Raw genomic sequence first — 27,710 nt, forward strand, 5'->3', positions numbered from 1 at the left:
AGTGCCTTGCAAAAGTATTCACCCCCTTGGCGTTTTTCCTATTTTGTTGCATTACAACCTGTAATTTAAATATATGTTTATTTGGATTAGATGTAATGGACAAACACAAAATAGTCAACATTGGTGAAGTGAAATGAGAAAAAAAATAACTGAAAAAAAAAAAATGAAACTGAAATGTGGTGCGTGTATTAGTATTCATCACCTTTGCTATGAAGGCCCTCAATAAGATCTGGTGCAACCAATTACCTTCAGAAGTCAACAAGACATTTGTGGAGTGGTTGAAAAACAAGTATTAATGACTCCAACCTAAGTGTATGTAAACTTCTGACTTCACCTGTATAATCATCTCATACCAGCTAAGTTATTAACTTTTCATATTTGGGTATATACATATGGGTAAAAACCTTGGAGTTTAAATGAATCTTAACCTTCTTTATCCCACGGTGACTTCCACTGAAACACAATACTGTCTCATTAGATTGAGTAAACCATTTGAAAAAGCTAGGGGAATTCTAGCATGTTGTTTGTGTGTTCATGAATGTGTTAGACATTCTTTAAATAAGTGATAGTTCCAAAAGCTATTTGCATAGTCATGTATATGATACAATGTAAAGCAAACCTTTTTTGAACAGCTTGCCCAAACATGTCTTCTACTCATAGCTTCCCTTGTTTCTCTAGGCACATCACCCTTCTTCTGTTCTGCATTGGAATAGCAGGTGCATGTTAGAGATTGCATTATTTACTCAGACAGCTTTACTTACACAAACTGAATCCCATCAGAAAATATAATGTATCCAGGCTTTAAAAACAGGAATTCAACGTTTCCCCTGCTGCTGTAACTTACTACATTATGTCTTCGGTTCAGGCCCATCCACATGAACTGAGCACTGAGCAGAGACACAGTGTTAGAGAATCTATTATACAGAGCTAGAGAATTGTGATAAAAAGTATGTCAAAAAAAATTGCAAGTTTGACATGTACTTCCAATCAAAAGTTGCGGTGAAAATGTAATACTGTTGAAAGAAATGGGACTTGCCACTTGAATTCCCCTCAAAATTAGTGGCAACAGAAAACTCACAGCTCAGATGTGACAGAGAGAGCTATCGTTGGGGCAATTTTCGAAAACACGATGATTCTTTGATCTTCTCTCAATCCCCTAGAATCGTATGTGGCAGACTTTGATGGCAGAAGCTCGCTGCTCTACCGGTTTAACCAGAAGTCCATGAGCACGGTGAAGGATGTGATCTCGCTGAGCTTCAAGAGCCGCCAGGCTGAGGGGGTGCTGCTCCATGGAGAGGGTCAGAGGGGCGACTACATCACACTGGAGCTGCACCGGGGCAGGCTGGCCCTCTACCTAAACCTGGGTGAGTTAGTCACACCGGGGCAAGCTGGCCCTCAACCTCAAGACTACCTACATGATGACTCCTTGCTGTCAACCAGTCCACCTGGCCGTGCTGCTGCTCCAGTTTCAACTGTTCTGCCTTATTATTATTATTATTGGACCATGCTGGTCATTTATGAACATCTGAACATATTGGCCATGTTCTGTTATAATCTCCACCCGGCACAGCCAGAAGAGGACTGGCCACCCCACATAGCCTGGTTCCTCTCTAGGTTTCTTCCTAGGTTTTGGCCTTTCTTGGGAGTTTTTCCTAGCCACCGTGCTTCTACACCTGCATTGCTTGCTGTTTGGGGTTTTAGGCTGGGTTTCTGTACAGCACTTTGAGATATCAGCTGATGTACGAACAGCTATATAAATACATTTGATTTGATTTGATTTGAACCTGGGTGAGCTAGTCACACCGAGGCAGGTTGGCCCTCTACCTCAACCTGGGTGAATTAATCACACCAGGGCAGGTTGGCCCTCTACCTCAACTTGGCTCACATAACTCAGGGTTTAGAGGTTAGAGATCATTGGTAATGGGGACTTGGACTGCAGATAAAATAGTCATTTGAACCATTTAAAAGCAGTCTGGGAAGGTAACTGGATGTTTGTGTTCTGATACCCTTCCAGTTACCACTGCTGCTGAGCTCCATTTACAAGATAGACTCAGACTGTTAAGGATCCACATTGGGAGCAGCTGAGCTGGGAAAGAGGATTCTTAAATGACTGTCTTGTCTGCACTTCCTATGACAGAACCTCTTCTTTCAATACAAATCAAATCAAATGGTCCCTATGGCAACTGTATAATGATCAATGTTAACAACCATAAAGATCCACATTGTGAACAGCTGAGTCTGGGGATGACTGTTCTAGTACTCCGTTTTGGGAATGTCTTGTGAACACATTCTTTCAGACCTCTTCTTTCCTCAATATACTGGACTGTTTTATGATCTATATCAAAGTAACCATAGTATCTTGCTCTCTGTCTGTTCTCTGTCTTCAGATGACACAAGGCTGCGGTTCAGCAGTGGGCGTGTTGCAGTCACTCTCAGCAGTCTTCTGGACGACCAGCACTGGCACTCTGTCCTCATCGAGCGCTTCAACAAGCAGGTCAACCTCACCGTGGACACCCACACACAGCACTTCAGGACCAAGGGGGAAGGAGACTCTCTGGAGGTGGACTATGAGGTGTGTCTATCCAAACATCCAGAATATTCCTTTACAGTAGGTCTGAAAAAATTACACCACCAGCACCCAGTCAGAAAAACACTTTAAACTTATGCCATGGTAAGATTAAGAATAATACTTGGGGTTCTGTTTTAACAAACCTAACGCAATGGTAAATCCAAACGCTTGACAGTAGCACTATAGCTTCGGAAGTGTGTCAGATTTGTATTTATTTTCACTATCACAATTATCGGCTTTCTTTCTGGCGTTGACGTGAAAGTGCTGGGTTTTGATGAATAAGCAAGTTGTGCATGTGTCGAGACTTGGCCCCTTACTGGCCAATCAGGATGTGCTAGATGGCAAAATATGTGGTTTCTTCTGTTTTTTTATTTACGGTCTTTCATGTATTGTCTTGGAGTCAACTCCAATTCCAATGTTAATCGGTTATAGTTTGTTAAATGGTTTACAGAAATGAAATAACAAAATGTAGACCTATCCCATCTTTGCTCAATAGGTTAACTTGAACCCATTTGCAGTCCACGTTATTCTAAGTATTTGCAAGGCTTCAATAGCGTTCATGCTGATATAGGGGCTAGGCTTAGTGTAAATTGCATTATGGCTGAGCATGGGCATACCAAAGATTGTCAATAAGCAAGATTCAATTCATTTTTGATAAGGCCTAAAAAGACAATGAATAATTCTAATCAAATTCTAAACAAAATGAAACAAAATCTTGTTTTATATAGGCTTGATCACACTTACACGCACCATCATTTCTCCCCGTTGGCATATACTATTAAAACAACGCAGACTACACTCATCCAAAACGGGACCTGCATGTTTGAAATAATGTGGGCCTGCTTTGGTGATTAAGATTTATTTCCAAGCGGCCTCAGGAGCCAAACCCTTTATTGACTACTTCACGATTGCATTGGGCAGACAAAAAAGGCCTTAATTGAGAGGAGGGAAGGCTGTGATTGTCACGTCTGTTCCCGCTCCCCCTCTCTGGCGCTCAAGGTCGCCAGGCTGCTCATCATTACGCACACCTGTCACCATCGTTACGCGCACCAGCGGTTCATCGGACTCATCTGGACTCCATCAGGTCATTGATTGCCTCCCCTATATCTGTCACTTCCTCAGTTTCATCCCAGTGTCTGCATTGATGTTGTTGTTTCTCTTGTCCAGACGCTGGTTTTGTTTAGTTTCATGTTTATTTAATATTAAATCCTCACCCTGTACTTGTTTCCTGTCCCCCAGCATCTGTGGTTACGGAACCGTTATAGAATGCAGACACTACAATTGTTTAGTTTTTTTGGTGATGTTGGGTTCCGGGTGCCACTGCCGAAGCAATCCTCAGCTGGCTCAAGAGGCTCACAAGCCTCGGTTGGCTCGGCAGGCTCCCACGCCATGCCTCAACCAGCTCAACTGCGTTACCGCTCTTAAATATCCCTCTCAGTACTGCCTGAAATTAGCACTTTGGATCATGTTTTTAAGGGTACACTTCAAATATTTCCACCCCGTCATCTGAGCGCAAGCGAGCTGATATAAGACATATAAATTGCCGAACCTGGCGTTAGGGTTGGAAAATGCCAGCGTGGCAGTTTTTACATGATGAAATTACAAACTAGCGTGCGCTTGACGCTAGCACCCCTTTAACGAAAATAGAGCTCTTGGTATATCTCTTTAGAATCTCTTTTCAACGTGACACCGAACACTCAAAGGACTTTTCTTCTCTTTCGTTCTAACATGTCTATACTTCACCCTCTGTCCTCATCATAGCTCAGCTTTGGGGGCATCCCACTGCCAGGTAAGCCTGGTACCTTCCTGAGGAAGAACTTCCATGGCTGCATTGAGAACCTCTACTACAATGGGATCAACATCATCGACCTAGCCAAGCGACGCAAGCCTCAGATCTACAGCGTGGTACGAGCTTTTCAACTATACATTTTTAATGAATAGGCCAAGGCCCAAGTTTATTTTACACTGCATTACCAATATATTCACTTGTGTATGTGATAATGCTCCATTTTGTTAGAAGTGGAGGTTAACAACACATAACCTTAGAGAGCCAAAGGACCATAACATTTGTTGAGTAATAAACCGTCAGATTGCAGATAGGGAAGCAGGGATTTACAGAGTGTGTGGCGAGAACCACTCTTAGCTGAGAAAACAGTGTTCTATGTTCTTGTTTTGGAAAAGAGATCCGGGCTCAGTGATGAGGGGGAGCAGGAGCTGTACCCAGTGATCAATTCAGCATAGAAGTATTATTAGTAGGATAGAGGTAGATTGCATTATTTAAGGTATATGTCAGGGTCTAGTGCAGACCCTAAATGACATCTTCAATGGATATTAACTTTAAGTAACCTTCTGGCTCAGTGCTGTTAGAGCCCCAAACACAAATAAATCTCACCTTTCCTCTGACAATAAATCCACTAACACTGAAATAGACCTAAAGTTATCAATGATTCCTGAACACAATAATCCTGTGACTGACTCAGTGTTAGCCTATTGAAATATAATCACTCTGAAATCAAGTTTGGTGGAGTTGATGGAAGAGTCCCTGTGAAAGGTGTAGTTGCTGCCATTCCATGTCACCGCGATCAATGATGTGTTCATCCCCACACTGCTCTGACCTTTTCCTGTGAACAGGAACTCATGTCCTCTGTACTGGCTCTTCCTGTCCCTAGGAGTCACAGTGGGGCTGGTAGTGACATTTAACCCTGCTCCCTGTAGAGTTAACTTTGCCTCTCTCGTTCCCTCGTTCTCCCTCTCTCCCATCTCTTTCTGTATTATTCCCCTCATACTCTTTCTCTCCGTCTATTTATCTCTCTCAATACTTTACTTGTTTTTGTCTCTTTCTCCATCTCTCTCTCCTTTCTAGAAAGGGAGGGAGTGTTTGTAGTAATTAATAGCAGCACTACACTTACAGAGTTGGCATAATTGTTTAATAACCCTGAAATGTTGAGAGTTGATGTGAATCAGGGCAAGGTGACTGTAAGACTTGTGTTCCATTTGTGTCACCAGGGCAATGTGACCTTCTCGTGCTCTGAGCCTCAGCTGGTGTCCACTACCTTCCTGAGCTCCAGCAGCAGCTTCCTGTCGCTCCCGGCCACGCTGTCTGCTTCGGGGGGCTTCGCTGTGCGTTTCCAGTTCAGAACGTGGAACCCAGATGGGCTACTGCTCTCCACCCGGCTGGCCCTGGAGCCCCAGCGACTGGAGCTGCAGATCAGCAACAGTCGGCTGCGCCTGACCCACCACATGTCAGCCCAGCAGAAAGAAGAGGTCTCCACCGGTGAGGGCCAACAGCCTCGAGTCTAGCTGACCCAGACCCACTCTATGCTGGAATCAGTGGTTCTGTCTATGGGGACTCAGAGTATAAAAGGCTTTTTGTTCCAGTGAAGCAGGCAGACAATGAGAAACCCATTTTATTATTGCAGAGAAGGCATTTGTGACTCTGAATGTTTGTGGTTTTCCACATAAATAGTCTGATAGTGATAGTAAAGATTATGAGAAAAGATTATAAGAGAGAATCCATTCAGCTGGCTCTGTGCTTATCTCTTCTGAGTTCACACACAATGAGAAGCATTTGGTTTTGTCCATTTCCCACCATGGGGAAATGAAATATGCTCTGTTTCGCTAATCCTGTAGAAATAACTAAATCCAAAAACACAGAATCCCTCCATGCAGACAGACATAGTTAGGTTTGTGTCATTTTGGACTGATCTCAATCACTGCAACGTAATCCAGATGTGATCAGAAAGAACACGCTGAGGTCATCCTCCAATCTATTGCATGTCAGAGGCTTTTCAGTCAACGTTTGCACCAGGTGTGCTTTTTGTTTGTTTGTTTCAAACTATTTACTGCTTGAAATATTGCTCATTTAATCGCGTTCCATGGTAATTCTCTTAGCCTGCAACTTCACTCTAACACTGCAGGCAGATGGCAAGCACAGAGGGGATTGTAGACACACAGCTTGGATGCCCTTCACTGTAAAAGCCTGAGTTTAATTAAATCAAAAAGCAAAGATTATACCTCTGAGGTTTTTCCATTGGTTCTTTCTCAAAATGGAACCACAAACACAACAGACCGGGGGTTGTGGGTGATCCTTTGTTTATTTGATAGTGTGGGGGGAAACGATATGAAATGTGTGTGTAGCGTGTAGGGAGAGCCATAAAGTCAACACCAGCAACAGATTGAATGCAGAGCTTTGTTGCAGACAAACAAGATTAGAAATCTAAATATAAAAATGTACTCTAAAATTGTTTTCTTAAAATGCTTTTGCAACAGTGTAGTTACTATTGTAAAACCTCAGTCATATGCAGAGATTGATAATGTCTTATGTCTGTTATGTCATAACTGACCCCATGTGTCAACAGGTCACAGAGTGAATGATGGACTGTGGCACTCTGCGAGTCTCAGCTCCCGAGGTCTCCAGGTCACCATGACTCTGGACAATGAGCCGTCCTCAACTATGGAGCTGGGAGACCACATGGAGGCAGGAGACAGCCTCTACTTCGGAGGTAAGAGTACAGGTAGTATGACTAAAAGTTACATTTTAAAATATGCTTGGGAATGACTTGATACATCTGTGGACTGTGATACCTACGAAGTCTCACTCTTTGTCATCATCACTTCAGTCCCTTAGTGGAGTTGACATTGCCTTGTAGGCAGAGATTGACGTAATACATCCCTGTACAAACTTTAGCTTCCCAGAACATGTGAATCTAAAATCTTCTGATAGCTGGTGTTTTATTAAGCTGCTTTTAAAAAGCTTCAACTTGCATAGTGGCATGTCTTGACAGGTTTAAAGTTGCTCTCTTTTCTTGGGGGCAACTTCTCTCTCAGCCATAACGGAGATTAAAAAACTGTACTGGATTGTCACACTGAAGATGAAAAAAACTATATTAATGTGCATGTACTGTTTAAATCATTTCCATTTTCGTAATTTCTACTTGTATGCCTCCAGTCAGTAAATCAGTCAGCACACCACCCTCTTAGCATCTTAACATATTTGTGTAAGCCTCTTTTGTTGCATTATTACAGTAGAAGCTGATTTGGCAGATGTTTGGTTACGTAAACATCCCTCTGCTGTGTGTTCCATTAGGCTGCCCCTCCTCGTCCTCCAGTGACTCGTACTGTGAGAACCCCACATTGGCGTTCCAGGGGTGCATGCGTCTCTTCTCCATCAACAGCCAGCCCATGGACCTGAACCTGGTGCACCAAGGACGACTAGGAGACTACAAGGAGCTGCAGTTTGACACATGTGGCATCCATGATAGGTATCACCTTTTTAAATAAAAATACAAATCCAACTTTATTTAACCTGGTAGGCCAGATGAGAACAAGTTCTTATTTACAACTGCGACCTGGCCAAAATAAAGCAAAGCAGTGCGACAAAAACCACAACAGAGTTACACACAAACAAACGTACAGTCAATAACACAATAGAAAAACATCTATGCACCATGTGTGCAAATGTAGGGAGGTAAGGCAATAAACAGGCCATAGAGGCAAAATAATTACAATTTAGCATTAACACTGGAGTGATAGTGTGCAGATGAGGATGTGCAAGTAGAATAACTGGGGTGAAAAAGAGCAAGAAGATGAATAACAATATGGGGATGAGGTAGTCGGGTGTGCTATTTACAGATTGGCTGTGTACAGGTACAGTGATCGGTAAGCTGATCTGACAGCTGATGCTTGAAGTTAGAGAGGGAGATATAAGACTCCAGCTTCAGTGATTTTTGCAATTCGTTCCAGTTATTGGCAGCAGAGAACTGGAATGAAAGGCGGCCAAAGGAAGTGTTGGCTTTTAGGATGACCAGTGAATTACTGCATACAGTATTTGAATTTTGAAGTGATGTGAGAATGTTGCAATACCTTGACAACAAAGTCAAGGTATTGGAGTGGCCATCACAAAGCCTTGACCTCAATCCTATAGAAAATGTTTGGGCAGAACTGAAAAAGCGTGTGCCAGCAACTAGGGCTTCAATCCTGACTCAGTTACACCAGCTCTGTCAGGAGGAATGGGCCAAAATTCACCCAATTTATTGTGGGAAGCTTGTGGAAGGCTACCCAAAATGTTTGACCCAGGTTAAACAGTTTAAAGGCAACGCTACCGAATACTAATTGAGTGTATGTAAACTTCTGACCCACTGGGAATGTGGGGAATGAAATAAAAGCTGAAATAAATAATTCTCACTACTATTATTCTGACATTTCACATTCTTAAAATAACTGACCTGAGACAGGGTATTTTTAGTTGGATTAAATGTCAGGTTTTTGGAAACTGAATTTAAATGTATTTGGCTAAGGTGTCTGTAAACTTCCGACTTCAACTGTATCTGTCAAATACAGTATGTGGCAACTAGGACCCAATACTTTAGTTACAGCAAGCACCACATGAATAATCTGATGTCTACTTGCAAAACAATACTGTAAATAGTTTAGTCACTATTTCAGGATCTGCCACATGGAGTGTTTTGGGGAGGCTGGAGATTTAAACAGAGTTAAAGCGCCCATTTCTGAAGGACTTTGTATTCTCTTCCTGTGGTGAGGATTAAGCAGTGTTTATGCTTGTGAAGTTCCAGTAATCAACACAATCAAATACATTCTTCCATTTCCGTCTTCAACCTTTTCAATAATGCTTACCTACTCATAATTGCGCAACCTCCACAGTAATGGACTAATCACTACAATCAAACAAGATTACTCCATCATCCTGGCAGTTGTTCTCTCTATCCTTTTACCCTTTCAGAATGTTTCAAAACAGTGATTGATCCTTCCTGTTGCTCAACACTCTTCCTGTTTATTAATAGTAAAACATAGCAGATCTAGGCCTCCATCTCTCTCCATCACCAATTCTCCAGCTTTAAAACATTCATGAGCAGCTGTCAACCTCCAGGACCGTGCCAGGTTTTGGTCGATTGTCCCCTAACAGCCAGTGCAGGTTGACTAGCAGACCACAGCTTTCATGTGCCACCTCGGAGAGGAGGCCAATGGTCCCTCTGACTGTTCAATATAGCCATTAGGAGACATGCCCAACCCATTACTTTAGCTTGTGACATATATTACACAAAAGCAATTCATTTCTTTGTCACCGACTAAACTAATTACGTAAAACAAAAAGCTCTCAGAATATTGCTAATTTTGTTGAACAAGAGCGTTCCTCGCCATTCACTCTTACCACAAACTTCACTGACCGATGTATCGCGGAGAAACAGTTCTGCAAGTTGAGCAGCATCATTGTATGGTCCACGAAAGCCTCTTCAATGTGCATGAAAATAATAAATAAATAAAAATAACAAAGCAATAATTAAACCATCACCTGAACATTATCCGGAGAACAGTTGACTCCCTTTGTAGGGCTGAATAGGTAAATGGAATTTGAAAAGGCTGTGTTGTATGCACAACCCCCACTAAATCAGAGCTCCTTCTGGGACAGGATTCACAATTAAAGCTTAATTAAATAATACTATTAAAAAAATTATAGTAATTTTGGAAGTTCGAGAGGTATGAGGAAGGCACTATTAATCGAAGTGTCTTTCATTAGCCAATCAGACATTTCACTGGGAATGCTTCTGCATATTGTTAACAGGGAGAGGGGGTTGGGTTGCTGACACCGACCTTAGCCATGCATGTTCATGCAGTGACTTTGTTTACAAACTAATGCCTGCACAAACACCTGCCTTACACTGAAATCAGTTTGGCTGGTTCAATTGAATTTGAGACGCAACCAAAAAGGAAAATAACCAACATGTTATGAAAATCCAAACAGTAAACTCAATATTCTGTTTGGTAAAATCTTCAGACACTAAGGAGTTTTGTATGCAGATGGTCTGATCTTTAAACAGCTCCCTGTGAGATTAGTCTGTCATGAATAATTACAGCTGTTTTGTTGTTAAGTAGATATCACAACACCTGTCATTGTCAGTCAAGTGGGAAAGGGGGATATCTAGTCAATTGTACAACTGAATGCCTTCAACTGAAATGTGTCTTCCACATTTAACCCAATCCCTCTGAATCAGAGAGGTGTGGAAGGCTGCCATAATCAACATCCACTTATTCGGGAACCCTGGAACAGTGGGTTAACTGCCTTGCTCAGTGGCAGATGACAGATTTTTAACTTGTCAGCTCGGGTTACTGGCCCAACACTCTAACCAATAGACTACCTGCAGCCTTAGTGTGTATGTTGTAGTGTCATCAAACCATTGACTCCAACTAGTTCAGTTCGGTCAGAGTGGGAGCAACCACATTGTTTTAGCATCACTGTCTCCATGGCTTTGCCTCTCTGGTACTAGGTTACTTGTACTCCTTCCCACTGTCTGATCTTCCCTGTCTCTCCAGATGTCTGCCCAACTTCTGTGAACATGGAGGGCAGTGTTCACAGTCCTGGAGCCATTTCTACTGCGACTGCTCTGGGACAGGATACACTGGAGCCACCTGCCACAACTGTGAGTCCCCACCTGCTCTTCAGTCAATTCAGGAAGTGAAATTCCCATTCCAATTCTCTTCAATGCGTGTCAAGTTTTGGTATACTTTCTGACTTGAATTTAAATGGAATTGACCCTGACCCTGCAATATACACTGTTTAATTTAAATAAACAATTTATTCTCACTATTTCCATATCTAATATGTTGTTGTAGTGCTTAGCCATTGATTGTTTGGTGAGATATGTGACTCTGTAGTTATTGCTAGGCCACCATCACATTTGAAATGGTAATAACCTCTCTCTTTGACACCTATATGCACCACTCTGTAATCAATATGCACCACTCTGTAATCAATATGCACCACCCTGTAATCAATATGCACTACCCTGTAATCAATATGCACCACCCTGTAATCAATATGCACCCCCTGTAATCAATATGCACCACCCTGTAATCAATATGCACCACCCTGTAATCAATATGCACCACCCCGTAATCAATATGCACGACCCTGTAATCAATATTCACCACCCCGTAATCAATATGCACCACCCCTAATCAATATGCACCACCCTGTAATCAATATTCACCACCCCGTAATCAATATGCACCACCCTGTAATCAATATGCACCGCCCTGTAATCAATATTCACCACCCCGTAATCCATGTGCACCACCCCGTAATCAATATGCACCACCCTGTAATCAATATGCACCACCCCATAATCAATATTCACCACCCCGTAATCCATGTGCACCACCCCGTAATCAATATGCACCACCCTGTAATCAATATGCACCACCCCATAATCAATATTCACCACCCCATAATCCATGTGCACCACCCTGTAATCAATATGCACCACCCTGTAATCAATATGCACCACCCTGTAATCGATATGTACCACCCCGTAATAAATATGCACCACCCCGTAATCAATATATACCACCCTGTAATCAATATGCACCACCCTGTAATCAAAATACACCACCCCGTAATCAATATGCACCACTCTGTAATCAATATGCACCACCCTGTAATCAATATGCACCACCCTATAATCAATATGCACCACCCTGTAATCAAAATACACCACCCCGTAATCAATATGCACCACTCTGTAATCAATATGCACCACCCCGTAATCAATATGCACCATCCCATAATCAATATGCACCACCCTGTAATTGATATGTACCACCCAGTAATCAATATGCACCACCGCGTAATCAATATGCACCACCCTGTAATCAATATGATGTTTCCCTGTGTTCCTCTGTAGCCATTTATGAGGCATGATGTTTCCCTGTGTTCCTCTGTAGCCATCTATGAGGCATGATGTTTCCTTGTGTTCCTCTGTAGCCATTTATGAGGCATGATGTTTCCCTGTGTTCCTCTGTAGCCATCTATGAGGCATGATGTTTCCTTGTGTTCCTCTGTAGCCATTTATGAGGCATGATGTTTCCCTGTGTTCCTCTGTAGCCATTTATGAGGCATGATGTTTCCCTGTGTTCCTCTGTAGCCATCTATGAGGCATGATGTTTCCCTGTGTTCCTCTGTAGCCATCTATGAGGCATGATGTTTCCCTGTGTTCCTCTATAGCCATTTATGAGGCATGATGTTTCCCTGTGTTCCTCTGTAGCCATCTATGAGGCATGATGTTTCCCTGTGTTCCTCTGTAGCCATCTATGAGGCATGATGTTTCCCTGTGTTCCTCTGTAGCCATCTATGAGGCATCATGTGAGGCCTACCGGCTGACTGGCAGCTCCTCAGGCCTCTTCTCCATTGATCCAGATGGCAGTGGTCCATTGGGGCCCACACAGGTCTACTGCAACATGACAGGTGAGCTGCCACCCTGGCCCTTTACCCTACATACATTTTTATACTGATAGCCTTTAGGATCTTGTTGTCAGACTAATCTAGGATTACAGACAGAATTATGTATTTAATCGGATTGCCGTTGATGATAATCCAACAGTATTGTGATAATCAATCTCAGTATATCTCGTAGATCTTCATCCTATAGTATTCAGGGGCTTTATTTAAGGTCAGAACATTCTGGATTACATGCATTTTCCTTTTCCCTTTATGCCTTTATTTGGGAAGCAGCCACATTAGACCACTTCATATCTGTAAAATCACAATGCACACTCGTGAGGTTCACCGAGACTGACTGGTAATTAAGGGGACTGTCAAATATGTAACTACCTCCCAGCTTGGTACAGGATCATGCATAATTATATTCAAATCACTCCTCAATGTCTCAATTTTATGAAATGCAGTGTATAATCAGTACTGTGCTTTCAGATTCTGACTCTGTGCCTTTTTACAGCCAAGTGTCCAAAAAAACTAAACTAAAACCTGTTTTTTATCTGCTCCGTGTTGTAGAGAACAAGGTGTGGACAGTAGTGATCCACAACAGTACAGATCCAGTCAGGGTCCAGGGTTCTACACTACAGAATCCCTACATTATGAAGTTTAACTACAGCGCCTCACCTGAACAACTGATGGCCCTCGTGGCCAGGTCAGAGCAGTGTCAACAGGAAGTAGTATACAGCTGCAGGAAGTCCCGCCTCTTCAACACGTGGGGTGAGCCTTTCCAGTATTGACTTGCAACATGTTGGAAACTTTCAGTGACAGATATTTTGCACATTTCACTAAGTAGGCATCTCAAGCACAACCAATTTAATACTAATTGTTTGTCTATATAGCGTTTGTATATTCCCTGCTGTATGGGTTCTATTGAACATTGTGTGCCATCGCATGGGGACCTGAAGACTCCATCTAGTTAGTTCTCTCATCGCTTGGGGAGACCCAACTATAGGTTCATCATTTTTTAAATATGTATGTAGTCAGATTTCTCTGAGGTGCAGTGTCACCGCAGACAATAAACAAGTGTTTTATGCCCGAACAAGATCATTAAAAATAAAAGTTAGCTATTTTCAGGCCCAGTAGATATGAAGAAAACATAATTGCTTTCATTGTTTACTTGAATGCTTCCGAAACCACAGCTGTCGAAAGAAAAACACAGATCACTATAATTGGACTTGCAAACAAAATATGCCCCTTACATTGTCACGGTGATGCTCTTTTTGTCCTGCTGTATGAAATATGTCTTTCTTATGCAACATCAAATTGAACCTTGCGGTTGTTGGCGGTATAGTTGCCGTACCAGGCGGTGATACAGCCTGACAGGATGCTCTCAATGGTACGTTTGTGAGGGTCTTAGGGGCCAAGCAAAATTTCCTCATCCTCCTGAGATTGAAGAGGCACGATTGCGCCTTCTTCACTACACTGTCTGTGTGGGAGGACCATTGCAGGTTGTGAGTGATGTGTGCGCCGAGGATCTTGGGGAAGGGGGTGTGTACCCTCTGCTGTTTCCTGAAGTCCACAATCAGCTCCTTCGTTTTGTTGATGTTGAGGGAGAGGTATTTTATTAGAATCCCCATTAGCTGTGCTGAAATCAGCAACTACTCCTCTTGGGGTCACAAGACATGAAACATGACATAATACGGAACATTAATAGACAAGAACAGTCTCTCAGGTTTATGTAGGTGCCGGGCTATATGGCTGTGCCATCAACCTGATAAAGATATTTTGGAGGTTATTTCGTTTTCAAAAAAATTAAAGTGAGCGATTGTAATCTGAATAAAGGCCCAAATAAAATTTTGTAAAGGCCAAAACTTTATTTCTGTTTTTAGAGGGAGAGAAACGCTGGGCCAATTGTGCGCTGCCATAAGGGACTCCCAATCATGGTCGGATGTGATACATAATAGTAAAACAACTTTTTGTTGTATTACTTGTTTTGTCTTCTCTGGTGGATTAAACTGAAATTCAAATCAAATGTATTTATATAGCCCTTCGTACATCAGCTGATATCTCAAAGTGCTGTACAGAAACCCAGCCTAAAACCCCAAACAGCAAGCAATGCAGGTGTTGGTGCACGTTGGTTAGGAAAAACTCCCTAGAAAGACCAAAACCTAGGAAGAAACCTAGAGAGGAACCAGGCTATGAGGGGTGGCCAGTCCTCTTCTGACTGTGCCAGGTGGAGATTATAACAGAACATGGCCAAGATGTTCAAATGTTCATAAATGACCAGCATGGTCAAATAATAGTTATTGGACAGGTAGCATGTTCGGTGAACAGGTCAGGATTCCATCGCCGCAGGCAGAACAGTGGAAACTGGAGCAGCAGCACGGCCAGGTGGACTGGGGACAGCAAGGAGTCATCATGCCAGGTAGTCCTGAGGCATGGTCCTAGGGCTCAGGTCCTCCGAGAGAGAGAAAGAAAGAGAGAATTAGAGAGAGCATACTTAAATTCAAACAGGACACCGGATAAGACAGGAGAAGTACTCCAGATATAACAAACTGACCCTAGCCCCCCGACACATAAACTACTGCAGCATAAATACTGAAGGCTGAGACAGGAGGGGTCAGGAGACACTAAGGCCCCATCCGATGATACCCCCAGACAGAGCCAAACAGGAAGGATATAACCCCAACCACTTTACCAAAGCACAGCCCCCACACCACTAGAGGGATATCTTCAACCACCAACTTACCATCCTGAGACAAGACCGAGTATAGCTCACAAAGATCTCCGCCATGGCACAACCCAAGGGGGGCAACCCAGACAGGAAGATCACATCAGTGACTCAACCCACTCAAGTAATGCACCCCTCCTAGGGACGGCATGAAAGAGCACCAGTAAGCCAGTGACTCAGCCACTGTAATAGGGTTAGAGGCAGAATAACCGAGTGGAAAGAGGGGAACCGGCCTGGCAGAGACAGCAAGGGCTGCCTTGCAACCAATCACAGCCAACCTAAGAAATTCATTTGAATATAGAATTATCCCCCTACTCTCCTTCTAGGCAAGTCTATTGTCCAGCTTCCTGCCAATAGTCATAATGGCGCTGAACAACATGACCATGTCTGTGTGAAAAAAGTATTTTCCAGTAAGCAACCATTTGTTTACCTCCATTAGACAACTTTGTTCCAATATTTCTGTAATTCAGTGATATTTATTCCCATAGTAATTCTTTATGGATCCATAACTAAATAAACATTGGCATTTTGAATTAGTATTTTGATCATTATTTTATGAACAAAAGCATAAAGATGCTGATGAAGAAATACAGTACTGTACTGTTTATGCTTTTACATTTGGATAATACAGCATTCTGAAGATATAAGCCAACTGTTATTAGGCTATGGCAGAACAGCATAACGGTCCGGACGGCCCTTGATGTGCCTGGTGAGCAGTTGGTCAAGTTCTGTTGTCAGAAGAGGAATGGAAATGTCAGGGTGAACCAACGACATGATGAACCCGCCAGGTATGTTGACTCTGGCTGTTGGAGGTGGAGTTCCAGAGCTCACAGGTGTGCCTGGCATGGATCATTCATCGCCCTCTTCAACACGTTATTCTCCGCCAATGCCGCCTGGCTCTGGGCCAATGCATCAGCTGTCACCTGTATCTCTGCCCTCCGATAATGTTTCTCTTTCTTCTGGTCTGCCTTCAATGACTCGATCTCGGTCTTCAAAGTTTGAATCTGATCCATGTGCACCTTCATCAGATGAGTAGAATGGTACTGCCCTGAGCCCCCATCGATTACAGTGACCTATGATAGAAACAGTAGATCAATTAAGAATTAAAAGTGACTCCAACACACAAATGCTGCGTACACATTTTAAGAATCTTGCAAAACTAACCACTTTCTTGGCAACCATGCATTTTTTTTGGTGCAGCCCGTTGTCCAGCTCTTTGTCCACTGATCTCCATGAATATGAAAAACATTTGTGTAACAACAGTTTTAGTAAGTAATACTGTAGTCGTGCACAATTGTCAGTTTCTATTTAGGTTTATGTCGCACATTCATTGTCAGAGACACAGTAGGACCCAAAAGCATAATCAGTGCTCTAACTGGATTACAGGCAACATTCGCACTGAGCTAAAGGGTAGAGCTGCCACTTTCAATGTGCGGGAATCTCGAACCCTGAAGCTTACAAGAAATTCTGCTATGCCCTGCGACAAACCATCAAACAGGCAAAGCGCCAATAAAGGGCTAAGATTGAATCATGCTACACCGGCTCTGACGCTCGTCTTCTGTGGCAGGGCTTGCAAACTATTACACACTACAAAGGGAAGCACAGCCGCGAGCTGCCCAGTGACACGAGCCTACCAGATGAGCTAAATCACTTCTATGCTCGCTTCGAGGCAAGCAACACTGAGTCATGCATGAGAGCATTTTAGCTCTTCCGGACGACTGTGTGATCACGCTCTCCGTAGCCGACGTGAGTAAGACCTTTATAAACAGGTCAACATACACAAGGCTGCGGGGCCAGACGGATTACCAGGACGTGTGCTTCGGGCATGTGCTGACCAACTGGCAGGTGTCTTCACTGACATTTTCAACATGTCCCAGATTAAGACTGTAATACCAACATGTTTCAGGCAGACCACCATAGTCCCTGTGCCCAAGAACACAAAGGCAACCTGCCTAAATGACTACAGACACGTAGCACTCACATCCGTAGCCATGAAGTGCTTTTAAAGGTTGGTAATGGCTCACATCAACACCATTATCCCAGAAAACCTAGACCCACTCCAATTTGCATACCGCCCAAACAGATCCACAGATGATGCAATCTCTATTGTACTCCACACTGCACTTTCCCACCTGGACAAAAGGAACACTTATGTGAGAATGCTGTTCATTGACTACAATTCAGTGTTCAACACCGTAGTACCCTCAAAGCTCATCACTAAGCTAAGGACCCTGGGACTAAACACCTCCCTCTGCACCTGGATCCTGGACTTCCTGACAAGCCGCCCCCAGTTGGTGAGGGTAGGTAGCAACACATCTTCCATGCTGATCCTCAACACTAGAGCTCCCCAGGGGTGCGTGCTCAGACCCTCCTGCACTCCCTGTTCACCCACCACGACTGCATGGCCAGGCATGACTCCAACACCATCATTAAATTTGCAGACACAACAGTGGTAGGCCTGATCACCGACAACGACAAAACAGCATATAGGGAGGAGGTCAGAGACCTGGCCGGGTGGTGCCAGAATAACAACCTATCCCTCAATGTAACCAACCAAGGAGATTATTGTGGACTACAGGAAGAGGACGACCCCGTTCTCATCGACAGGGCTGTAGTGGAGCAGGATGAGAGCTTCAAGTTCCTTGGTGTCCACATCAACAACAAACTAGAATGGTCCAAACGCACCAAGACAGTGGTGAAGAGGGCACAACAAAACCTATTCCCCCTCAGGAAATTTAAAGATTTGGCATGTGTCCTGATATCCTCAAAAGGTTCAACAGCTGCAACATCGAGAGCATCCTGACTGGTTGCATCACTGCCTGGGACAGGAGACCGTCTCTGGAGGCTCCAGACTGGAGGACGTCGCTGGACGCTCCAGACTGGAGGCCGTCGTTGGAGGCTTCGTGCCATGGATCATCACTGGAGGCTTCGTGTAAAAAAAACAAATATGTATTGCGATGTGTACAAGTACTCAGCTCTGTCTCACTGGAGGCATTGTTCTGGGGGCGAGCACAGTATACACTAGCCATGGAGGCGCACTGGAAGTCTTGAGCGTAAAGCCTGCACAACCCGTCCTGGCTGGATGGTGACTTTGGTTGGCCCGGCAGGTGCGCGGCGCAGGCACAGGACACGCTGGGCTGTGCAGACGCACCGGAGACACAGTGTGCAGAGCCGGCGCAGGATATCCTGGGCCGTAGAGACATACTGGCGGCCAGATGCGCTGACCCTCCGACCTGGCTGGACTCTAGTCCGGACGATTCAGGGAGCTGGAAGGTAGCGCACCGGGCTGTGAACGCCCACTGGAAACACACTGCGCTCCACCGCATAACACGGGGCCTGACCAGTATGACGCTCGCCACGGTAAGCACGGGTAGTTGGCTTAGGTTTCTAACCTGACTCAGCCAAACTCCCCGTGTGCTTCCCCCCATTTTTTTTATTTTTGAGCCTGACTCTCGGGGTTCTGTCTTTGCTGCTCCAGGAAACCTTTTTACAAGCTTCTGGAAAATACACAAATAATCAACATATAGCCTACCCATTAACTATTTACTTATATTATTGACTGTCACATTAGGTAGCTTGGAGAGCAAAGCATGAAGTGGCACAAATTGCTCTGTGTTTTGCGCCAGCAAAGGGACTGTGCTGTTTCTCCCTCTGACATTCTAGTCATCCACCTCAATGAAAACAACTTGTGATACACCAAGGGGATGGCACTGGTGTGGCAGAGGTGCGGATTTAAAAGTTGTTTGACGTGGTCATCAGAATATTTCCCGGGACAGTGGTGTTCTCCATTGGGACCAGAATATAAACAAGTGCATAGACAGGGCCCTGCACTCCCTCAATCAGCTGGTGTATGCGTTTCAGGGACACATAATCCGTCACCCTACCATTAAGCAGTGTGTCCCTGGGATGTACCGTGGGGTTGGAATGCATCTGACTGATGAGAGCAATGATGTATTCCTTGAGTATTTAGAGTTGGTCTCTTCAGTCTCCACCATCTCCGTAGTAACAAGACACACACAGTAGAACACACACCACAGTCCCCGTCCATTGCCACTTAACAATGCTCTTTTAAGAGCCACCTAATAGAAAAAAGATAAGCACACAACGTGTGGGCCGGTGTGTGTGTGTCGGGACAAGGATGGAGGTGTCAAAGAGAATGGTTGAAATGTATCGTCCGAGAGGTGAACTCAGGACCTTCAGATCCCATGATTTTGACTTTAATGCTTTATCCTGTCATGAACACATTTGTCTTGACAATCTATTTAATGGACAGTCTGGAGATGACAGGAAGATGTTGTTGTTGTTCATTCACCCAGTACTGATTGAACGTTTGTTTACAGTGGGGCAAAAAAAGTATTTAGTCAGCCACCAATTGTGCAAGTTCTCCCAATTAAAAAGATGAGAGAGGCCTGTAATTTTCATCATAGGTACACTTCAACAAAAATCTGGAAAATCACATTGTAGGATTTTTAATGAATTTATTTCCAAATTATGGTGGAAAATAAGTATTTTGTCACCTACAAACAAGCAAGATTTCTGGCTCTCACAGACCTGTAACTTCTTCTTTAAGACGATCCTCAGTCCTCCACACGTTACCTGTATTAATGGCACCTGTATGAAGTTGTTATCAGTATAAAAGACACCTGTCCACATTCTCAAACAGTCACACTCCATGTTAGAGCCGATTTGGACATATTTGTATAAAAGACCGAAACATATGGAGCTCCATGTATATTTGTGTAAATATATTAAATATTAATGTAAATGATGAAATATTAGGTACGTACCTTTATGATTTATATTTACCTGATTGATATATATTCATTTGTTGTTAGTGTAACTCAGCCATTTGGCCCCCCCTCTTGCCTGTTCATTGTATTGTGGTAAGTGTGTTAGGATAAAGGCAGGAAGTTGGGCCTTCTGGAGAGGGAGTCCTTGCTAGATGCGGGAGCGGTATAGTTTTTTGACCATACAGATATACAGACATACAGACAGGTCATAATATGTATTTTCCATATAAAGTATTCTATGCTTTAAGTTGATTGAATAATCATTTATTTGTTAGATATAAGAAGAATAAACATTTTTGTTGCACCATATCCCTGGATGTCATTGAATGTTTGGCCGTTTGAAAACCTTGAGTGTGGACTGTATGCGTACCAAACAACCCCGCTTCAGGCTTGGGCAGTGGCTATGGTAAAGACGAAAGGAAGCCACTACACTCAACTCCACTATGGCCAAGACCAAAGAGCTGCCAAAGGACACCAGAAACAAAATTGTAGGCTGCACCAGGCTGGGAAGAATCTTCAATAGGTAAGCAGCTTGGTTTGAAGAAATCAACTGTGGGAGCAATTATTAGGAAATGGAAGACATACAAGACCACTGATAATCTCCCTGGATCTGGGGCTCCACGCAGGATCTCACCCCGTGGGGTCAAAATGATCACAAGAACAGTGAGCAAAAATCCCAGAACCACACTGGGACCAAAGTAACAAAGTCTACCATCAGTAACACACTACGCCACCAGGGACTCAAATCCTGCAGTGCCAGACGTGTCCCCCTGCTTAAGCCAGTAGATGTCCAGGCCCGTCTGAAGTTCGCTGGAGAGCATTTGGATGATCCAGAAAAATATTGGGAGAATGTCATATGGTCAGATGAAACCAAAATATAACTTTTTGGTAAGAACTCAACTCGTCGTGTTTGGAGGACAAAGAATGCTGAGTTGCATCCAAAGAACACCATACCTACTGTGAAGCATGGGGGTGTAAACATCATGCTTTGGGGCTGTTTTTCTGCAAAGGGACCAGGACGACTGATCCATGTAAAGGAAAGAATGAATGGGGCCATGTATCATGAGATTTTGAGTGAAAACCTCCGTCCATCAGCAAGGGCATTGAAGCTGAAACATGGCTCGGTCTTTCAGCATGACAATGATCCCAAACACACCGCCCGGGCAACGAAGGAGTGGCTTCGTAAGAAGCATTTCAAGGTCCTGGAGTGGCCTAGCCAGTCTCCAGATCTCAACCCCATAGAAAATCTTTGGAGGGAGTTGAAAGTCATCACTGCTCTAGAGGAGATCTGCATGGAGGAATACCAGCAACAGTGTGTGAAAACCTTGTGAAGACTTACAGAAAACGTTTGACCTCTGTCATTGCCAACAAAGGGTATATAACAAAGTATTGAGATAAACTTTTGTTATTGACCAAATACTTATTTTCCACCATAATTTGAAAATAAATTCATTAAAAATCCTACAATGTGATATTCTTTTTTTTTCTCATTTTGTCTGTCGTAGTTGAAGTGTACCTATGATGAAAATTACAGGCCTCTCTCATCTTTTTAAGTGGGAGAACTTGCACAATTGGTGGCTGACTAAATACCTTTTTGCCCCACTGTATTTAGCTTGGTATAAAAAAACAATGTTGTGTTGAAAACGGTAACATTGCTAACCAGGTTAGAAAGCATGGTGTTTTCTTTTGAATGTGCAAAGGTCAACGCAAGCAAAGATGTTGGTGTTGAATGCAAGAATGTTCACCCGCACACCCCTGGCTACTTTTTACTTGGATGGCAACTTCAGGTTTTCAGAAATAGTAACTTTACACTGTATTAATCGGTCAGCGCACATTTGGATTATTACCTTGACTAACCTGTACCCCACCTGCACATTGACTCGGTACTGGTAGCACCTATTTATAGCCTTGTTATTTTTATTTTATTCTGTTACTACTTTCATTTTATTTTATTACTTTAGTTCATTTAGTAAATCTTAACTCTTTATTGAACTGCATTGTTGATTAAGGGCTAGTAAATAAGCATTTAATGCAATAAGCATTTTAAGGTCTTACACCTGTTGTATTCAGTGCATCTGACAAATAACATTTGATTTGATTTTGATTTGATGTCAGAAGAGAAATTGCATTAACAGAGGGGGCATACTGAATCAATGCATAAGGTAATGGCTGTAACTCTAGCTAGCTATATTGCTAAGCAAGCCAGGTTGACTAGTACAGTGGCTTGTGAAAATATTCACCCCCATTGGCATTTTTCATATTTTGTTGCATTGCGACCTGTAATTTAAATGTTTTTTTATTTGAATTTCATGTAATGTACATACACAAAATAGTCCAAATTGGTGAAGTGAAATTAATTATTATTATAAAAATAAATTTAGCTGGAAAGTAGTGTGTGCATATGTATTCACGTATTCACCCCCTTTGCTATGAAGCCCCTAAATAAGATCTGGTGCAACCAATTACCTTCAGAAGTCACATAATTAGTTAGATTGAACACAGGTTAACTTTTTTAAGTGTCACATGATCTGTCACATGATCTCAGTATATATCCAGCTGTTCGGAAAGGTCCCAGAGTCTGCAACATCACTAAGCAAGGGGCACCACCAGGAAAGTGGCATTATGAAGACCAGGGAGCTCTCTAAACAGGTCAGGGACGAAGTTGTGGAGAAGTACAGATCAAGGTTGGGTTATAAAAAAATATCTGAAACCTTGAACATCCCACTGAGCACCATTAAATCCATTATTAAAGAATGGAAAGAATATGGCACCACAACAAAAACCTGCCAAGAGAGGGCCGCCCACCAAAACTCACAGACCAAAGAAGGAGGACATTCATCAGAGAGGCAACAAAGAGACCAAAAATAACCCTGAAGGAGATGCAAAGCTTGACAGAGGAGATTCGAGTATCTGTTCATAGGAACACTTTAAGCAATACACTCCACAGAGCTGGGCTTTAAGGAGGAGAGGCCAGAAAAAAAGCAATTTCTTAAAAAAAATAATAAGCAAACACGTTTGTTGTTCGCCAAAAGGCATGTGGGTGACTCCCCAAACATATGGAAGAATGTACTCTGGTCAGATGAGACCTAAACTGAGCTTGTGGCCATCAAGGAAAACGCTATGTTTACATTTACATTTAAGTCATTTAGCAGACGCTCTTATCCAGAGCGACTTACAAATTGGTGCATACACCTTATGACAACCAGTGGAACAGCCACTTGCATCTAAATCTTGTTGGGGGAGAAGGATTACCTACCCTTACTTACCCTATCCTAGGTATTCCTTGAAGAGGTGGGGTTTCAGGTGTCTCCGGAAGGTGGTGGCTATGTCTGAGGCAAACCCAACACCTCTCATCACCCCGAGAACACCATCATGCTGTGGGGGTGTTTTTCATCAGCAGGGACTGGGAAACTGGTAAGAATTGAAGGAATGATGGACGGCGCTAAATACAGGGACATTCTTGAGGGAAACATGTTTCAGTCTTCCAGAGATTTGAGACTGGGATGGAGGTTCACCTTCCAGCAGGACAATGACCCTAAGCATACTGCTAAATCAACACTTGAGTGGTTTAAGGAAAAACATTAACATGTATTGGAAGGGCCTAGTCAAACAGTGGAACCCATCCAACTTGAAGGAGCAGGAGCAGTTTTGCTTTGAAGAATGGGCAACAATCCCAATGGCGAGATATGCCAAGCTTATAGAGACATACCCCAAGACACTTGCAGCTGTAATTGCTGCAAAATGTGGCTTTACAAAGTATTGACTTTAGGGGGGGGGTGAATAGTTATACAGTGCCTTGCGAAAGTATTCGGCCCCCTTGAACTTTGCGACCTTTTCCACATTTCAGGCTTCAAAGATAAAGATATAAAACGGTATTTTTTTGTGAAGAATCAACAACAATTTTTCAGTTTTTCAGTTTTTGATTTGTTAAAAAAGTTTGAAATATCCAATAAATGTCGTTCCACTTCATGATTGTGTCCCACTTGTTGTTGATTCTTCACAAAAAAATACAGTTTTATATCTTTGTGTTTGTAGCCTGAAATGTGGCAAAAGGTTGCAAAGTTCAAGGGGGCCGAATACTTTCACAAGGCACTGTATACTCTCAAGTTTTCAGTTTGTGTCTTATTTCTTGTCTGTTTCACAATAAAAAAATATTTTGCATCTTCAAAGTGGTAGGCATGTTGTGTAAATCAAATGATACAAACCCCCACATAAATCAATTTTACTTCCAGGTTGAAGGCAACAAAATAGGAAAAATGCCAAGGGGGGTGAATACTTTCACAAGCCACTTTATATGGAGTTAGCTAAAGGCAATGCAAAATGATCAATGCCCATTGCATGTATTATACACTAGAAACATGGCATTTCCCAAAGTTTGGTGTTCATCAATCAATCAAAAGGTGCTATACAGAAACCCAGCCTAAAACCCTAAACAGCAAGCAAGCAGATGTAGAAGCATGGTGACTTGGAAAAACTCCCTAGAAAGACAGGAACCTAGGAAGAAGCCTAGAGAGGAACCAGGCTCTGAGGGGTGGCCAGTCCTTTGTTCTAACGTTCATAGATGACCAGCAGGGGGACCAGCAGGGTCAGATAATATCACAGTGGTTGTAGAGGGTGCAGGTCAGTTGGCAGCTCAGTATCTCAGGAGTAAATGTCAGTTGGCTTTTCATTGCTGAGCATTCAGAGGACGAGACAACAGGTGTGGTAGAGCGATAGAGTGAGTCATAAACAGCAGGTCCGTCACAAGGTAGCACATCCGGTGAACATGTCAGGGTTCCCTAGCCGCAGGTAGAACAGTTGAAACTGGAGCACTAGCACAACCAGGTGGACTGGGGACAGCCAGGAGGGGGAGAGAGAAATTTAGAGGGTGCATACCTAAATTCAAACAAAACACCAGATATGACAGGAGATTTACACCAGATATAACAGACTGACCCTAGCCCCCCAGCACATAGACTATTGCAACATAGATACTGGAGACTGAGGCAGGGGTGGGTCAGGGGACACTATGGTCTTGTCCAACAATACCTCCAGACAGGGCCAACCAGGCAGGATATAACCCCACCCACTTTGCCAAAGCACAGCCCCCACACCGCTAGGGGGATATCAACAAACCACCAACTTACTACCCTGAGACAAGGCTGAGTATAGCCCATGAAGATCTCCTCCGCCGACATGGTTAAACAATATCCCTATACTCTCACCAGTTTTAGCCTTAGCCAGCACCATCTTTAGATTAGCCTTTACGTCGGTAGCCCTGCCCCCTGGTAAACAGTGTATGGATGATTATTTTTTAAAGTCTAATGGTAATGGAGTCGCCAATGACTAGGGTTTTCAATTTGTCAGAGCTAATGGTGGGAGGCTTCGGCGGCTCAGACCCCATAACGGGTTTTAGGAGACACCTGAGAAGGCTTGTCCTCTGACTCCGACTCGTTGCTTAAATTGCCCTTGCCTAACAATTGCATCTGAAACTGTGCTTGCAACATGGCAGTCCTCACTATAAGGCAATAGTTATATTATGAGTACAGCGACTACGATTAGATTGTGTAACTGGTGTGAAATGGCTAGCTAGTGCGCGCTAATATCCTTTCAATCGGTGACGTGTCACTTACTCTGAGACCTTGAAGTAGTTGTTTCCCTTGCGCTGCCAGGGCCGTGGCTTTTGTTGAGCGATAGGTAACAATTCTTCAAGGGTGTCAGTTGTTGATGTGTGCAGGGTGTCCCTGGTTCAAGCCTGGGTAGGGGCGGAGAACTATTACATTTGGTGCGTTGGCTGGGAATGTAACAGCATTGCTTCCTTACCTCTCCCCACCCCTACCTAGGCTCGATCCAGGGACCCTCTGCATACATCAACAACAGTCACCCTCGAAGCATCGAGGAGAGGGATGGAAGCAATGCTGGTAGGCAGTCGATGTGTGCAGAGGGTCCCTGGTTCGAGCAATAGCAGGAAAGGACTAGCAATAACTAACATTAGCAGCGCTCGGATGTTCACTATCTTGTTTTTGCTTATTTGTTTGTGCTCTGATTACACACAAGTATCAAGGCCAACATTTTACACAGTTGACTTGAAAAACTTTCCATAACAAAATATAGCTAGCTTCCTTTGCTTGTAGCTTGCCTCTCATCCGACTGGTGTTAGCTAGCTACTAGCGCTGTTGCTGCACAACCCAAGTGCTTTGGTCCGGTTTTAGCTGATGATGATAGCATTGTCAGAAGTGCTTCAAAAAGGTAGCACATCATTTGTTCTTAATGGACACAAATTAGCATGTGAGAGCGATAATATGTACATTTAATCAAAACTGTTTCCCCTACAAACTTATTCAGTCCGAAAGGTGGAAAGTCCAACGGTCACTTTATGGAAGCTGAAGTCTCATTCTTATCTGGCGCCTAGATATAGAGCAAGGTCACGGCAATTATCATTTTTTCTAACGGCCCTGTTAAAAATCCGGTTCAGGGTAACGGCCGCACAGCTCATGAGCAAAGGCATCAAGTTGATTTGTGAATGTACAACGACAATCCTCCCAAACAATTCATCTTATTTCCATATAATTTGTTATTACCTAAACCATTTTTATTCTATTCAGCTTTGTTTCAATTGAGTAACAATGTAAATTTGACATGATGAACAAAGGCAGAAGAATACTGGATATCAAGCTTTGATGCTGTGTAATCCGTTATCCCACAAAATACACTGTCAGAGTCAGGCAGTGTGACTTGAATAGCACCACTGTCACAACCCCCCCATGACCACACTTCAAATTACTCTCATTACATTACTCATTACATCCCATTATATGGTCCCCACCCTCCCACCACCTTCCTGTGTTAAAAGTACAGTCTAAGGGCTGAGAGGATACTTCCTGCAGGCCTGTAGTGTCTTTCAGGCAGAGTCATGTTGTGTTGATAGAAGCCTATATCTATGCAGAGGGCTGAGAGAATACTTCCTGCAGGCCTGTAGTGTCTCTCAGGCAGAGTCATGTTGTGGGACAGAAGACTGTCGCAGGGCCACTTACAGATGCTCCAGGAAATGAGCCCTGCGAGTCTAACTGACATCACTGAGGACTCATTGACACAATGTCATGGGATACCAAAAGATGCCCAGGGCTCTAATCACATTCACTGTGCAGATTCTGTTTCTCTACATGTGGACCTAATTGTAATCCTGTGACTGGTCCAGATGGCAGCCCTCTGTCCTGGTGGGTGGACCAGGGTGGAGAGAGACGGACCTACTGGGGAGGCTTCCTGCCAGGTGTTCAGCAGTGCTCCTGCAGCCTGGAGGAGAACTGCATGGACATGAACTACTTCTGCAACTGTGATGCCGACACCGACTCATGGTAACTAGGCAAATATGTCTCTCTGTCTACTGTCCATCAATATGATTTAGCTACAAAT

General features: G+C 43.4%; 1 protein-coding gene across 1 annotated transcript in view; it reads left to right on the forward strand.

The window, feature by feature from the left end:
- Positions 1-27,710, forward strand: part of LOC118386437 (contactin-associated protein-like 5) — a 117,734-nt gene that overhangs the window by 71,239 nt on the left and 18,785 nt on the right. The window contains exons 5-14 of the mRNA XM_052522951.1: positions 1,161-1,364; positions 2,388-2,572; positions 4,331-4,474; positions 5,576-5,843; positions 6,928-7,071; positions 7,656-7,830; positions 10,898-11,004; positions 12,708-12,827; positions 13,374-13,574; positions 27,496-27,652. Of these exons, the coding sequence (XP_052378911.1) occupies positions 1,161-1,364; positions 2,388-2,572; positions 4,331-4,474; positions 5,576-5,843; positions 6,928-7,071; positions 7,656-7,830; positions 10,898-11,004; positions 12,708-12,827; positions 13,374-13,574; positions 27,496-27,652 (1,705 nt within the window). The remainder of the gene's footprint in view (positions 1-1,160; positions 1,365-2,387; positions 2,573-4,330; positions 4,475-5,575; positions 5,844-6,927; positions 7,072-7,655; positions 7,831-10,897; positions 11,005-12,707; positions 12,828-13,373; positions 13,575-27,495; positions 27,653-27,710) is intronic.

This window comes from Oncorhynchus keta, chromosome 7, assembly GCF_023373465.1.
Source record: "Oncorhynchus keta strain PuntledgeMale-10-30-2019 chromosome 7, Oket_V2, whole genome shotgun sequence".
Classification (NCBI taxonomy): domain Eukaryota; kingdom Metazoa; phylum Chordata; class Actinopteri; order Salmoniformes; family Salmonidae; genus Oncorhynchus; species Oncorhynchus keta.